Source organism: Mustela nivalis (assembly GCF_964662115.1).
Source record: "Mustela nivalis genome assembly, chromosome: 10".
NCBI classification, from domain to species: domain Eukaryota; kingdom Metazoa; phylum Chordata; class Mammalia; order Carnivora; family Mustelidae; genus Mustela; species Mustela nivalis.
This window is the reverse complement of record NC_139029.1, coordinates 70727839-70743740: the sequence shown is the minus strand read 5'-3', so window position 1 is coordinate 70743740 and position 15902 is coordinate 70727839. Positions and strand designations below refer to the sequence as shown.

Here is a 15902-nt window from a genome sequence, read left to right as displayed (position 1 = left end):
CTCTCTGCCTGCCTCTCCACCTACTTGAGATCTCTGTCTGTCAAATAAATAAGTAAAATCTTTAAAAAAAAAAAAAGTGTCATAATGTCAAATCTCCACTCCGCAAAAAAAATCATTAGGAATCAGCAATAAACACCAAAGGCCTCTTTTCAGTTAACATTAAGTCTCACAAATCAAATTCATTTCAGACCTTCAAACACTCATTCTTTTTGCACACCCCCGTCTTTGAGCTATTAAAAGTAGGTTAATTTAAATCAAGAAATTATTTTAACCATATAGTTCATTTGTCTTTAAAATACAGTTTATAATTTCATGGAGAATAGGGAGCTGAGGGTTAAGGCAGCTAGCTTATTACTATGCAGATTTTGGAACTGAGAAATCAAGACTCAGAAGGAATTTCCCATGCCTTAAGTGTTGTCTGTTTAAGTATTGTTGAAATGCTTAGACTGTAGTACCAGATGATCTTTAAGGTCTCTCTAGCCTGTAACATTCTATCTGCAATGCCTATCCTGGAAGAGAGAAGTAACTTGAAACGAATTAGTAGATTAGAGAGAGCACTTGGCCATTTACTAGCCATGCAAGTTAATCAAGCTTCTTAACCTTTCTAAGGCTACTTCCTCATATATAAAAGGCGTTAGTAACATCTATCTGGCAAAATTACAGAAAGGATAGTAGGTAATCTGTCAAGTGCCTTGCAAATGTTTGACAGTTTTTTCACAACATAGGCAGCTATTACCTTGCACTAGTTCTACCATTCTTTTGCCAAGAGCAGTGCAATGTTAAGATCAATTACATCAGTAAAACTGGGGCAAAGGAGACAAAGTAGTAAAGGCAGGACAAGTGATTTACATTTCAGTATCAGTATGGTATGCATATTAGAAAATTATTTGTTTTCTCTTTACAAAAGAGAATGTTGTTGCTACCGTGACTATGCCATTAACAAACACCAGATTGTTTATAACTCATGTTGTGAAATTTACGTCTGTTCATAGATTTAACTGAGTTGGCATAATGTGGGTGATGACTATGGAAAACTGTCCAAGTTCCCTAGACTGATACTTCTTTGCGGAAAGCCGCGAGAGAGCCAAATTTCCCCCCTTAAAAGTGTATCTGAAACACAAAACTCTAACATGCGTAAGACGAGTCTCCCCCTCCCCCTCTCCATGTCCTACAGCCGGTGCTTCCCATTTTGAGAATGAGTGGGAACCCCCCAACTCCAGACTTCCCAAGGCCTTGGCGGAGTACGTACGCCAACTGGCAATCTCCATTTCACCCGCGGACCGCCCAAGCCCAGCGACCGTCCTTCCCCAGGGAGAGAGAGGGCTGGAGGGAACGGTCTTGGCAGCTCTTTGGGTTCAGGGGCAGGAAAAGGAAACTTCCTTCTTGGACTCGGCGGGGAGAGTGAGGGAGACGAAAGGAAAGGGTGGGGGTGGTGCCCGAAGGGTCCGTCTTCAGGGCCCTCGCCCGCCCCGGCAGGGCGGCCACACCAGCACCGTCGTCGTGGGGCCAGAAAGGAGGGCGGTGCTGTGTCTCGGCCCGGGGCCGAACTCTGGATGTCCTTCAGGGGCGGGGGACGCTCCCGGCCCCGTCTCCACCCCGTCTCGCTTCCGGAGCCGCGGCGGTTGAACGGGAAGGGGGCAGAAAACGGCCGCCGGACCCGGAGGGGCACCAGGCCGCGCCCATCAGCCAGGCCATCTGCCGCAGGCCTGCCAGCCAGTCGGTGAGGCCGGGTGCGGAGAGCGCCGCCGCCTCAGGCGGCCCCCTTGGCCTCTCTCTCGGGCGCCGCCGCCCCTTCCCCCCACACCGCGGTACCTGCACTGCACGACTGAGGAAGGTGCCCGCGTCGGCCGCCAGCTTCTTCACGTTGAAGTCCATGATGTTCATCCTGGGCGGCAGCCGGGCGGAGCTGCCGGCTGACCTAGCGGGGAGGCGCCGCGGCCGGGCTGGGGCGCCGGGCGAGAGTGGCGGGGGCAGACGTGGTAGGTGGAGGGAGGCGGCGCCAGCCCCGCCGCCGCAGCTGTCGTTTCCGTGAAGGGGAAGCGAGAGGGTGGGGCGAGGAGAGAGAACGAGCGCCTCGGGGCGGGCCGCGCGCCCGGGCGGCGGCGGCGGCCGAGACGCAGGGCCTGCTCCGCAGGCAGTGGGGCGTTAGCGTCGGTACTAGCGACGATGGGCGTGCGGGACACTGACGGACTGGTAATCCGCCGTCTGGGGCGGGGTCTCGGACGGAGGAAGCCGGCGCGGGCCGCGGGGTGGAGCCTTCCCCGAGGTTATCGCGGGAACAGCGACCCCTTCTGGATCGCCGCGGCGCAGTCGCGGGGCGGGGCGCGCCGGAAGCTCCGACGCCCGCACAAGAGGGAGGGTCCTGTTAGTCGGGAGAAGGGATCTCGGTTTGCATTTAAGCCTCTGAAAACTAAAAGCAGAGACAACCCAAATCCCCCTTTTTGTGTTAAGAGGAAATCTGAAAATTGTGGTACAGAATCACACCATCTGTGAAATTAGAACCCACAGCTACCCTGTCGTCTTCTAGCGACCGCGCGCCCTGCTGGTCCCGCACGCCTGGTGGCTCTCGGCGAACGTTTGCTATTAGAAAACGGTTGAATTTAGAGTCCCCACCGAGTGTGTTCGGCAGCATTATTGAGAGTCTTCTGTGTACTAGGACTGAATCAGGTGCTGAGATACCTTTCTGAACAAGACGGTCCCCGGCCTCAAGGAGCTCTCAGTTGGGTTGCCTGACAACCTTCGGGGATTTCTCCACCCCGTCCTGAAGCGCTGTTAACTATTTGCCGCTGCAGGGACTTCGTGACTGTCTTAAGGCAGGGGGCACACGCTGGATTGCGGGAGCGGCTCTAGATGCCTACTGTGTGAAATGTGCCAGGTGGAAGACTCAAGTATAAAATGGTGAGTGAGGTAGAATTAACTCTTAACCCTTAACACTCAGCCTGGGGAATTTTAGTAACAAATGAGAATATGATGTGAAATCTGTTCAAGAGCCCATGATTCCAAGTAACTTCCTAAGCACATTTCATGCTACCAACCTATGCTTGAATGAAGTTTAAAACGGGCAGTAGTGCAGAGGGAGAGACAGTATTTCGAGAATAAGAAAACACTCCATGTTATTTTTTGTCGTTGGGTCCTTTTGTTATTTTAGGGCTGGGAAAATGCAGGCCCAGCAGGCAATGAAATGAGCTCATGTTTGTGCTTTAGTGTTTTACTGAAGCAGTCACAGAAGCAGTACCTGTTGTTAAAGACGGAAAGATTAGTTCCTAAAGACATGAAGAACAGCAGATATGTATAAATGTTTGTGTTTTTTAATTTTTTTTTGTGATGGTGACAGAAATAATCACTTCTTTCTAAAGTAATCCAAAAGAATGAGTCTCCAGGACCAAAACTACCCCATGTATCTTTCATCTCAACTTATTTTCCCAGAGATATATAAAAAGGAAATAGGTAATCAGAAACCTTGTTTTTCATTTATTGTTCATTTTAGATTTTCATGTAAAAAAGCACTTTTTCTCTTTCCAGACATCTGTCTTCACAATAACTGTGTTTGCCATAATCTATGTCCATTCCATTTTAGGATCACAAAACTATGTCCACCATTAATAGAAAAAACTCCAAATCGTCTTTCTCAAAAACGTAGATTTTCCTAACTTGGGAAAAAAAAAAAAAAAAAAAAAACTTCTTCCTGTTGAGCCCTTTAGAGCTGTAATACTGTTTCTCTTATTTCACTGACAATTCATAAGACTCGTGTATCACCTCTGTTCCCTTATTATCCATCTCCTGCCTGTTTCAATGCAGTTGACTTCCATTGCTATAACTACACCTAAATAGCATTCTTGAGGTTGCCAGTTAACTTCTTCATAAACTCATGAGCTTTTTCTCAGACTTCCACAGTGACTCCACTCACTGCCTTCCCAAAGATACAACCTTTTATAGGTCCATATTATTTCCTGGTTTTCCCTCTTTTGACTTGTCCATTCTCTTCTGCTGGTACTTCTGATGGCTTTACTGTAGGTATTCCTTATGTTCAATGTTTAGCACTTTTTTGGGTTCTCTTTTCTTTTATTAGTTTCTTAATCATGACTTCAATTATACCACTTCATTCTTTTATGCATTCATTCAGTAAATATTTTTTTGACATCTACTGTGTGCCATGTGGTATTATTCTTGTGGCTACGGATATAGCAGGCAAAAAGAACAGCCCTTGCTCTCATGGGATTATAACTAATCTGGTAAGACAGAAGTTGAATAAAGTAAAGTGTGATGAAATATCAAGGAGGAATTCAGAGCACTTTAAAATGTTCACTTCCATCCTGTACCCAGTAACCTGAATTCTAATTTGGAGGTTTGATCTTCCTATAAGTGTTCTAGATCACCTTTTTTTTTTTTTTTTTTAAAGATTTTATTTATTTATCAGAGAGAGAGGGGGGAGAGAGCAAGCACAGGCAGACAGAATGGCAGGCAGAGGCAAAGGGAGAAGCAGGCTCCCTGCCGAGCAAGGAGCCCGATATGGGACTCAATCCCAGGACACCGGGATCATGACCTGAGCCGAAGGCAGCTGCTTAACCAACTGAGCCACCCAGGCGTCCCACTAGATCACCTTTTTAATGCTTTCTTTCTCTGTCCCCGAAACTAAATTCTTATTCCAGTATAAGGTATTATGAAAGTGGTATTTCTAAGATCATACAAAGTGCTGAATACCTGAAATCTTCCCCCAAATTTTTAGCTTAAAAAAATAAAAAAAAACCTTTATAAAAATAGTATTCTAGATAGTATGATATGCATCTTAATTTTTTTTTTTTTGCTAGTGTCTGACAAGGTGTTCATTACCTCATGTCTAGACCAATGACACCTAAAGTGGTGATAGATGTACTTCATTGGTGTGTGCAATATGACCCACTGGAGTGCAGAAAAATATTAGAAATTTAACTTACATTGTATCTACAGACAGGAAAAATTTGTTTCATTAATTTTTTTAAATACATGAATTGACACTGGTGTCCTTACTTTGCATTTAAATTTAGACACATGTTACAGATAATAAATGGGGTATCCTAAGGGAAGAATGGGAATTCACAACTTGGGAGAGTTGAAATTAGTAATTTCCTCTAATTATTTGCATCAGCATATGGTAACATAATAGAATGTGACTGGTTAAGTGTATTTGTAGATGATATTATCAATCCAGTTTTAACTAAATAAACCTCCACAGAAATAGGCAAGTAGTCCAAAGAGTTGTCCCCACCCTCTTGTACTGTTGGTGGGAATGCAAACTGGTGCAACCAGTCTGGAAAATGGTATGGAGGTTCCTTAAAAAGTTAAAAACTACCATATGACCCAGAAATTGCACTACTAGTATTTACCCAAAGAATTAAAAATACAGATTGGAAGGGGTACATGTACCCTGATTTTGGGGGGAAGATTTTGTTTATTTATCCAAAGAGGAGAGAGAGAGAGATTGCATACTAGTGGTGGGGGGAGGGAAAAGGGGGGGAGGGAGAGGGACAAGCAGACTCCACACTGTGGGGCTCAGTCTCACAACCCTGAAATCAGGACCCAAGCTGAAACCAAGAGCCACCCAGGTGCTTCCCACCCTGATGTTTATAGCACCGTTATCAATAATAACTAAACTATGATAAGAGCCCAGATGTCCAATTGACTGATGAATGGATGAAGATGATGTGATTTTATATATATATCTTACCATATATATATGGTGGAATATTACACAGCCTTCAAAAGAATGACAACTTGCCATTTGCAATGATGTGGATAGAGTTAGAGTGTGTTATGCTATGCTAAATAAGTCAGTCAGAGAAAGACAAATACCATATGTGGGATTTAAGAAACTTACATGGGGAATTTAAGAAACAGATGAACATGTGGGAAGAAAAAGAAGAAAGAGAGGGAAACAATTCAGAAGAGATTCTTAATGATGGAAACCAAAGTGAGGGTTGATGGGGGAGGTTGGTAGGGGATGGGCTAAATGGGTGATGAGTATTAAGGAGGGCACTTGTTATGATGAACACTGCGTATTATATGTAAATGATGAATCACTAAATTCTACTTCTGAAATCAATATTACACTATATATTAACTAACTAGAATTTAAATAAAAATTTGGAAAGGCTAAGAGTTTCTCCGAAGAAACCATCATTAAAGGTAAGCAAACAAGAAATGCCAGAGTCGAATATATTAGGAAGGCTGTTGAAATATGGATTAAAAGATGATGAAAACTTGGTTCCAACTTTCAAGGAACTCAGAATCTAGTGGGGGAGACACTTTTGTAAAGTAAAACACAATGTGAAAACTATAACCATAAAAGTCTATATAAGATTGGGTGAGGGGTCGCCTGGTTGGCTCAGGTGGTTGAGCATGGGACTCACGGTTTTGACTCCGGGTCCTGAGATCAAGCCCTGCCCTGTGTCAGGCTCCACCATTAGCGGGGAGTTCGCTTAGAATTCTCTCTCCCTCTGTTCCTACTGCCTCTACTCATATGTGTGTGCACTCTCATTCTCTCTCTCTCTCTCTCTCTCAAATAAACAAATAAATCTTTAAAAATTTAAAAAATATTGGGGAGAGTGAGAGTAATGGGGTATTAGCTAACAGGAGAATAGAGGTGATAATTAAGTCTTCTGGTTGGGTTTTGATTGAATTCATCTGGAAGATTGAAGTTTGAGGGTGGGGAGAGATGATCAGATTTTTAATTTAGAACATGTTTTGGGTAGTGTGGATAATGAACTGGGGAAAGGCAAAGACAGATAGGAAGACCAATTAGGATTCTGTTGCTCTAACTCAATCTGTACTGTGCTATCTTGAAATTCTTAATTTAGAAATCTCATTTTGACTCAAATTCCTTCTCATTTGATCTCTCTCATTCCTTTGTTCATTTAGTGTTCTTACCATCATCAAAGTCTGCAGGCCATGCCTCATTTCTGTTCTATAGATTTTTAACTCTCACTAGCACTCTTAGTTTCCTCTATCCTTCTGACCTGTCAACCTACATTCCCAAATGAATATTTTCTCTGTTCATGCTCTCAAACTGCCAAACATTTTTAGGAAAATTGCACAACCTTGTAAATGGATGCTACTACCAATGTATGATTGCCCATTTTCACTGAACCTTTATAATTGCCTAGAAATGCTTTTACCTCTTTCTGATTAATTCCTTTTCATACTCTCTGCAGACTCTACTGTAAAACTTTGCCATTCCTGTTAAGATGCCTGCTTTAATCTCATTTTCAGCCTTTGATACTTTTTCTTCACAGAGAAATTATATATCATCAAGCTATTTGGCCAGAGCTCCTTTAATCAAATTCTCATATTCCCACATTTTGTCCTTTCCACCACCCTGCACACCCATTGTTATTGCCAAATGCTTCAAAGGAAGAGGTATCCCAGGTGTTCTCTTCTGAGCCAAGGTACTGCTTTCTTAATCTTGGCTGTGCATTGGCATCACCTGGAGAGTTTAAGCAACGACTCCTGCCTCAACCCCACGCCCAGAGTGTGGACCAGGCACTGGGATGTTTAGAAGCCTTCCAGGTGATTCTGATATGTGCCCTAGGTTGAGAATGAACCCATCATCCTCTGAAAACTTCCTCCCTCGTTTCTAGCCTACACTTGTAGGCAGATTCCTTTTCTCTTACTGGATTGAGTCCCTCAAGGGCAGCAGCCATTTCTTATTCATTCTTATAGGTTTATGGTCTACATTCCTGGTAACGTAGTGGATTTTCAACTTGTTAAATGAATAAAGTAATCAAATCCAGATGTATACAGTTCTTTTGTGGCCCCTCCTCTCCAATCTAAATGTGCAATGACAGATTGAATATTTCCAGTGCTGAGTCTGTTTAGTTTGCTTTTCTTTTTTGTCTTTTTTTTTTAGATTTTATTTATTTATTTGAGTGAGTGAGAGAGCGCACGAACAGGGGCAGCAGGAGAGGGAAAAGCAAGCTCACCTGCTGAGCAGGGTACTGACATGGGGCTTGATCCCAGGACCTCAGGGTCATGACCTGAGCCAAAGGCAGATGCTTGCCGACTGAACCCCTCAGGTGCCCCTCGTTTCTTAAAAGTTGTTTTTCTTCTTGCATTTCCTGTAATGGTAAACTGAATTATATGCACCAAGTCACCTGAGCTAAAAATATGAGTCCCCTATGATTATTTACTCTTATTTCTCACATGCAATTGATCAAGTCCTGCTAATTTTTTTTTGCTGAATATTTCTCATCTTTATTTTCCTTTTTTTAAAAAATTGAGGTATAATTGACATACCACATTGTAGTAGTTTTAAGTGTACAACATAATGATGCACTGTGCTGAATCGGTTACAAATTTTTTTTCTTGTTGTTTGAACTTCTAAGATCTATTGTCTTTGTAACTTTCAAATGGGCAATATAGTATTTTTAACTATAGTCACTGTGTTGTACATTAGATCCCCATTACTTGTTCATTTTATAACTTGAAGTTGTAACTTTTGGCCCCTTTCACTCACTTCTTCCCCCAGCCCCCTCTGGCAACTACCAGTCAGTTCTCTGTATCTGTAAACTTGGTTTGTTGTTATTGTTTTAGATTTCATAGATAAGTGATATCATATGGTATTTGTTTTCTCTGTCTGACTTATGTCATTTAGCATACTAAGTCCATCCATGTTGTCACAAGTGGCAAGATTCTCTTTATGGCTGAATAATATTCCACTGTGTATATGGGCCACATATATTTTCTTTATTCACTCATCCACTAATGGACACTTAGGTTATTTCCATATCTTGGCTATTGTAAATAATACTATAAAGGAATGTGGGGGTGCAGAAATCTTTTTGAGTTAGTGCTTTCAGTTTTTTTCAGGTAGATACCCAGGGGTAAAATTGCTATATCATATAGTAGTTTTTTTTTAAGTTTTTGAAGAATCTCCATACTGTATTCCAGAGTAGCTGCACCAATTTACATTTGCATCAGTAGTACATAATGGTTCTCTTTCCTCCACATCTTCACAACACTTGTTATTTCCTGACTTCTGAAAATAGCCATTCTAACAGGTGTGAAGTGGTTTTGATTTGCATCTTCCTGATGATTAATGGGCATCTTTTTATGTTCTCGTTGGCCATCTGGATATTTTCTTTAGAAAAATGTCTACTCAGATTTTCTGTCCATTTTTTAATTGGATTTTTTTTCTTTTTTTTTGCTGTTGAATTGTATGAGTTCTTTATATATTTTGGATATTAACCCCTTATCAGACATACGACTTGCAAATATTTTCTCCCATTCAGTAGGTTGCCTTTACATTTTGTTGGTGTTTTCCTTGCTATGCAAAAGATTTTTAGTCTGATATAGTCCCACTTGTTTATTTTTGCTTTTGATGTCAGGTTAAAAAAAAATCATTGCCAAGATCTATGTCAAAGAGTTTACTGCCTATGTTTTCTTCTAGGAGTTTTATGGTTTCAGGTCTTATATATAAATCTTTACTCCACTTGAGTTAATTTTTGTGTGTGTTGTAATATAGTGGTCCAATTTCATTCTGTTGTATGTGGTTGTCCAAATTTACTATCACCATTTATCGGAGAGACTACCCTTTCCCCACTGTTCTTGACTTCTTTGTCATAAATTAATAGACCATATTGTGTGGGTTTATTTCTAAGCTATCTATTATGTTCTGTTGATCTATGTGTTTGTATTTTGACAGTACTATACTGTTTTGAGTACTATAGCTTTATAATATAGTTTGAAATCAGCATAACTCGAGCTTTATTCTTCCTTATCAAGGTTGCTTTGGCTATTCTTTCATAACTGATTTTTAGTTTTAGGGAACATTGTGTTCAGAAAAGATACTTGATATAATTTCAATCTTCATAAACTTACTAAGGCTTATTTTTTGGCCTAATATATATTCTTCCTGGAGAATGTTCCATGTCTATTTGAGAAGTACATATATTCTGTTGCTTTTGTATATTCTATATATATCTGTTAAGTCCATCTGGTCTAATGTGTCATTTAAGGCCAATATTTCTTACTGATTTTCTGTCTGGATTATCTATCCACTGATGTAAATGGGGGTAATAAAACCCCACTATATTGTATTGGTGTCTGTTTCTCCTTTTAAGCCTATTAGTGTTTGGTTCATTTATTTAGGTGCTCCTATACAGGATGCATACAGTATTTATAAGTATTTAATTCCCTTGTTGGATTGACCCCGTTGTCATTATGTAATGCCCTTTGTCTCGTATTAGAGTCTTTATTTTCAAATCTAGTTTGTCTGATAAAATGTAGCTATCCCAGTTTGTTTGTTTTTTGGTTTTCATTTGCATAGAATTCCCTTTTCATTCTTTCACTTCCAATCTGTATGTGTCTTTACATCTGAAGTCTTATAGGCAGCATATAAAATGGGTCTTGTTTTCTCACCCATTTATTCTATGTCTTATAGTTGGAGAATTTAGTTCATTTACATTTAAAGTAATTATTGATAGTTATGTACTTATGACTTATGACATTATTATAAGTACGTATTTTGTTAATTGTTTTCTTTTGTAGTTCCCTTCTGTTTCTTTTTTCTTGCTGCTTTCTTACTGGTTTGATGGCATGCTTAGATTCCTTTATCTTTTGTGTATCTGTTATAGGATTTTCCTTTGGGATTACATGAGGCTTACATATAACAACCTATATCTACAGCAGTCTATTTTAAGTTGATAACAACTTAAGTATGATTGCTTTCTAAAGCCCTATATTTTTACTTCATTTCCATATCCCTTGTTTTATGTATTTGATGTCACATTTTACATCTTCTTTTTTAAAGACTTTTATTTATTTATTTGACAGAGATCACAAGTAGGCAGAGAAAGAGAAGGAAGCAGGCTCCCTGCTGAGCAGAGAGCCTGATGTGGGGCTCACTCCCAGGACCCTGGGATTATGACCTGAGCCGAAGCCAGAGGCCTTAACCCACTGAGCCACTCAGGCACCCCACATTTTACATCTTCTTATCCTGTGTATCCCTTAACTAATCATCTTATAATTATAGTTATTTTTACTTTTCCTTTTTAACCTTCATACTAGTTTTATACATGTTTAATCTATTACCTTTACTATATATTTACCTTTCCTGTGAGATGAAGTCTTACATATGTTTTCTTGTTACTAATTAGCACCTTTTCTTTTCAACTTGAAGAAGACCATCTGCCATTTTATGTAAAGCCAGTTTAATGATGATGAACTTTTTTAAGCTTTTGTTTGTCTAGGAAACTCTTTATCTCTTCTTCAGTTCTGAATGATAACTATTCATGTATTCATGGTTGGAAGTTTTTTCCTTTTAGTACTTTGAATCATGTTACTCCCTTCTGACCTGCAAAGTTTTTAACAACAACAACAACAACAACAACAACAAAATCTGCTTGTAGTTGTATGAGGGGTTCTCCTGTACATAACAAGTTGTTTTTCTTTTGTGGGTTTTAAGATTCTCTCATTATGTTTGACTTTTGACATTTTAATTATAATGTTTGTTAGTGTGGGTCTCCTGGATTTGTCTTATTTGGGACTTTCTGGGCTTCCTGGATCTGGATGTCTGATTAGTTGTCCAGATTGAAGAAGTTTTCAGTTTTTATTTCTTCAAATAATTTTTCACTCTTTTCTCTCTCTTTTCTCTTCCTGGGATCCCTATAATGAGTATGTTAGTCTATTTGTTGTTGTTCCATAAGCCCCATAAGCTCTCTTCCTTTTTTCCCTTCCTTATATGTTCTTTGTGCTATTCTGGTTGGATGAAATCCACTGTCCTTAGATTAACTGAGCCTTTCTCTTCCTTCATCTAGCCTGCTTTTGAAACCTACTAGTCTATTTTTCAGTTCAGTTATTGTAGTGTTAAGCTCTGTGACTTTTGTTTTGACTTTCTGTCTCTTTGTTGAAGTTCTCACTGTGTTCATTCATTCTCCCAAGTTTGGTGAGCATCTTTATAACCATTACTTTGAATGCTTTGTCAGATAAATTACTTATTCCTGCTTCATTAAGATGTTTTTCCTGAGATTTTACCTTGTTCTTTAGTTTGGAATATATTCTTTTGTTTCTTCATTTTACTTGATTCTCTTAGTTTTTCCATGTTAGATGAAATATCCACCTCTCTGAAGTAGTGGCCTTGTGTAAGAGGTGAACATTGTCATTCAACCTAGCCCTAGCTCTTGGTTGTCTCTCAAATCTTTGTAATTGTCTAAGCAGCCATTATATTTTTAATATCTTCCAGTAGCTGAGGGTTTGTGAAAACCTTTCAGTGTCCCCAAGGGGAGGATCTCAATCGGCACCTAGGTTCAGGCTGATTGGCATATAGACCTTTTGGCAGCAGCTATTAAAGTATACACATGTACATAGTCCTTTGGGATTGCAAACATAAGCCCTGCAGGCCACCAGAGCCAGGCCATCTGGAGGTGTCCTCTGGGTATTAGTCACAAAAATCAGCACTCCGGGCAAGTATATAAGGTGGGTTTTTACCATGAAAGACTATGGACTGTGAAAAACAATCTGAGGGTTTTGAAGGGGAGGGGGGTGAGAGGTTGGGGAAGCCAGGTGGTGGGTATTAAGGAGGGCACGTATTGCATAGAGCACTGGGTGTGGTGCAAAAACAATGAATTCTGTTACACTGAAAAGAAATAAATTTAAAAAAAAAAAAGCCAAAACAAAACAAATTTACAAGGAAAACAAATAAAAGAAACATGCCCCAAGTCATCAGAGTGGTTAGTGTCAGAAACAGAAGTAGAACCAAGGCTCCCTGATTAGAGGCTTTTTGTAGTCCTTTCTGTTTGTAAGCAGCCATGAATCTGTATGGGTGGGCTTGGTTCAAGACCAAAGAAGAAGTGAGTCCTTGAAGGGTAGGGTTTGGTTGTGGACAGAAGAGCAGATGTTCCATGATGGAGTGTCACCGGAAGACCTGGGGAAGAGTGAAGAAGGGAACAGCCTAATGAGAGTAGAAGGCACAAGTAGAGACTGTTGGTCACTGGGGGTTGGATTAAGGAGTCCTTTCAGACCAGGTAGATTTTTACATTGTGGGCCTTGGGGTACTTTCATGGATTTCTCAAATGGAAAGACTTGGTAAAAATTTTATTTTGGGAAGATCAGTCCATGTGGTGAACAGGAAAGATGGAAGCAAGAGAATTCAAAGGGCAGGAAGACAGGGTAGGCTGGGGTATCAGGTTGTGGCAGTAGGAATGAAGCAGAAAATTCAAACCCACAAGGCACTTCTAGGAGGGGAAAACAATAGCCCTAGATTATAGTTTTATAAAGAGATTAAAGGATCAAAGAGTATAGAAGAATGGGATTCCCATGGACAGAAATAAAATAACTTAAGTGAGAAAAAAAAATAAGGTGGGTTTTGTTGTTGTTGTTGTTGTTTTGTTTTGTTTTTGTTTGTCCCCCCCCCCCCCAGATGCTGACAAGTTGTAGCAAGGTAGAGGGGGAGTGCAAAGATAGAATCCAATGGCTTTGTTCTGTGAGATTAGCTGCATAGGCCCTAGGTGTATGCCATACCTGTCCTTCAGGCTGAAACTCTAGGATAAGCAAATAAACCTCTTTCATAAGAAGACTGGGGATGTGCTTCAGTCTGTTGAATATGTAGTGCCCTAGGGTGGTATCCTGCCAAGAACTCTTTCTGTGATTGTTATAGTCCCTTGAGAGCCATGAATGCAAGCTCCCTTGGGTTCCAGAGCCAGGCAATCAAGGATCATCCCCTGGGTTGGTAGCTGCACAAATAAGGGTGCTAGACATCTGTAAAAACTACCTTTTGGGAGTTACTGCTGTGCTGGTGTATGGCAAGATAGTGTGGTGATGGTGCTCATCAGCTCTAGGAAGCTAGAGAAAGAGTATAAAGATGGCACCTACCAGAGTAAGAAAAAAGAAAGAGGTTGTGCCTATTGGCTAGGAAAGGCAGTGGGAGAATGTGACAATGAAGTCCTCCAGTTTCTGTTCCCAGAGAAGGTTTTAGCAGGCTCTTATGTGTATGTTTCAAATTAGATGTCTGCCCCTCAGGCCAATACTTTCATATAAATAGGTGAGCCTTTCTCACTTAAAGTCTAAGAGCTATCAGCTGCTTCTAAGCTGGGCCCTGGTGTGGGTGAGTCCAAGCATGTGAGCCCTATGAGAGCTGTTTCTTAGATTGCTACAGTCTTGTAGTGTGAACCCCACTGGTTTTCAAAGCTGCATGTTTTGGGGGCTCATCCCTTAGGTGCAGATCTTAAAACTTGGAATGTTGGGTATGGGTTTAAACCCTTTGCTTCTCAAGGACAAGCTCCAGGTTTTGAAATTCCCTCCTGATTATAAGTCTCCACACTTCAACTGAGGTTTATGGCAATATATGGCAAGATTGTGTACAAGCCTCTTCTACCTGCTTTGTTGTGGCTTTTTTTCTTGTTTCCTCAAAAGGTAGTTGTTGCTCAGCCAGCCCTTAGGTTTTTTTCAGAGGAAATTATTTGGTATGACTGTGGAAAGAGGTGAGTTAGGGATCTTCATCACCATGTTGAACTGGAACCCATCTTCTTATTTTTAAAAAATAATTGTTTTATATTGAAACAATTTCAAGCCAATACAAAATTGCAAGAGTAGTACAAAAAATTTCTGTATATCCTTTGCTAGAAAGCTCTTTCAAGCTTTGCCAGCTATTCCAATAATGTCTTTATAGCAAAACATCCAAGCGAAGATCAGGTGTTGCACCCAGTTGCCATGGTACTCCATCCTCTTTGAATCTGGATCAGTTCTTCATCTTTTTCTTTTTCTCTTTGACACTCTATCCCTACCTCTTTCTTTCTGAAGAGTTAATCATTGTTCTTAAGTTGGCTTGATTAATATTGATTGTGTCTTGTATTTTCACTGATTGTATATGGAACAATAAATGATACTAGTTTATATTTTAAACTACATAAATGATATACAGATGCATCCTTTTGTGATTAGGAATCTAATACTGTTCTTTGTCATGTCTGTTTCCTCACTGCTTTTAGACTGATGATTCCTTTTCTGTCTTGAAAAAATTAATTTGTTTTTAATGTTTTTTAAAAAAAGGATGTTGTTTCTATGACAGATCTTTATGGTTATCACTGGCCAGACACCAATTTTTATATGAATTTTTTTCTGGACTTAGAAGTTCCAAGATTATTCAGATATTGTAAATTTGAAACGCTAACCAGCTGAAGCATGTATCATGGTTACAAATACTATTGGGAGACCATTTTCCACTCTTTTAAGAGTTCATGCCATGACAGAAAAGTTTCTTTGTCCTCTTGCTAAGGGTTGCTATAGGGTGAATTTTTTCTAATTTACTTTTTCACTGAGGGTGCAGAACTTACCAGGCCTTAATTTATGTATGTAGTGAGACAGTAGGAAGAAAGGCTTGTAGTTTCTAATTTCTGCTTTCAGCAATGGCTCAAAATCTTATCTTTGGTTACTACATGGGTTTAAATATTCCAGCACCTTCCTCACCCATCCTCTCCCTGCTCAAGACACGGTTATATTGTGTGCTCCAGGCTCTGGTATTCAGTTCCTTTTTTATTTCTGCCACTTAAGTATTTCCCTTCATTTTTTGTAAGCTCAAGCATGTATTAAAAGCATTTTTTTTTTCATTTCACCCAGTATGTGTAGTGGAAGAGTTTTCATGTTACCTAGTCTGCTGGTATTAGAGATTGATTGTGATCAGCTTAGTTAACAGAGATCTGGTACAATGATTTACCCAAATAGGGATTTACTTTATCATTTACTAAGAAGATCAGGGGCAGGCAGCTTTTTGTGTTTCTATTTTGCTATTCTTAGCGTGTAACTTTCATCCTCTTTTCATGAGATGGCTTCTGTATTTCTAGGCATTACATATATCTTGAAGGCAGGAAAAAGGGGAGAAAGGTGAGGCAGAAGGTACTTGTCAAGTGAGTCTGTTTTCTTTTCTTTCTTTCTTT

General features: G+C 40.1%; 1 protein-coding gene and 1 long non-coding RNA gene across 5 annotated transcripts in view; one reads left to right on the top strand and one right to left on the bottom strand.

Moving 5' to 3' along the window:
* The window catches only part of SH3GLB1 (SH3 domain containing GRB2 like, endophilin B1), a 34072-nt gene extending 32071 nt beyond the window's left edge, over positions 1-2001 (bottom strand). For 3 of the 4 annotated variants that reach the window (XM_082688227.1, XM_082688228.1, XM_082688229.1), the window contains exon 1: positions 1813-1942. In XM_082688227.1, coding sequence (XP_082544353.1) covers positions 1813-1884 — 72 coding nt within the window. In that variant the 5' untranslated portion in view covers positions 1885-1942. Of the gene's footprint in view, positions 1-1812 lie in introns of all 4 variants that reach the window. The other variant, XM_082688230.1, reaches the window with a different exon arrangement.
* The window catches only part of LOC309843068, a 135722-nt gene that overhangs the window by 3880 nt on the left and 115940 nt on the right, over positions 1-15902 (top strand). The window contains exon 2 of the long non-coding RNA XR_014299928.1: positions 78-2898. This is a non-coding gene — a long non-coding RNA (uncharacterized lncRNA). The remainder of the gene's footprint in view (positions 1-77; positions 2899-15902) is intronic.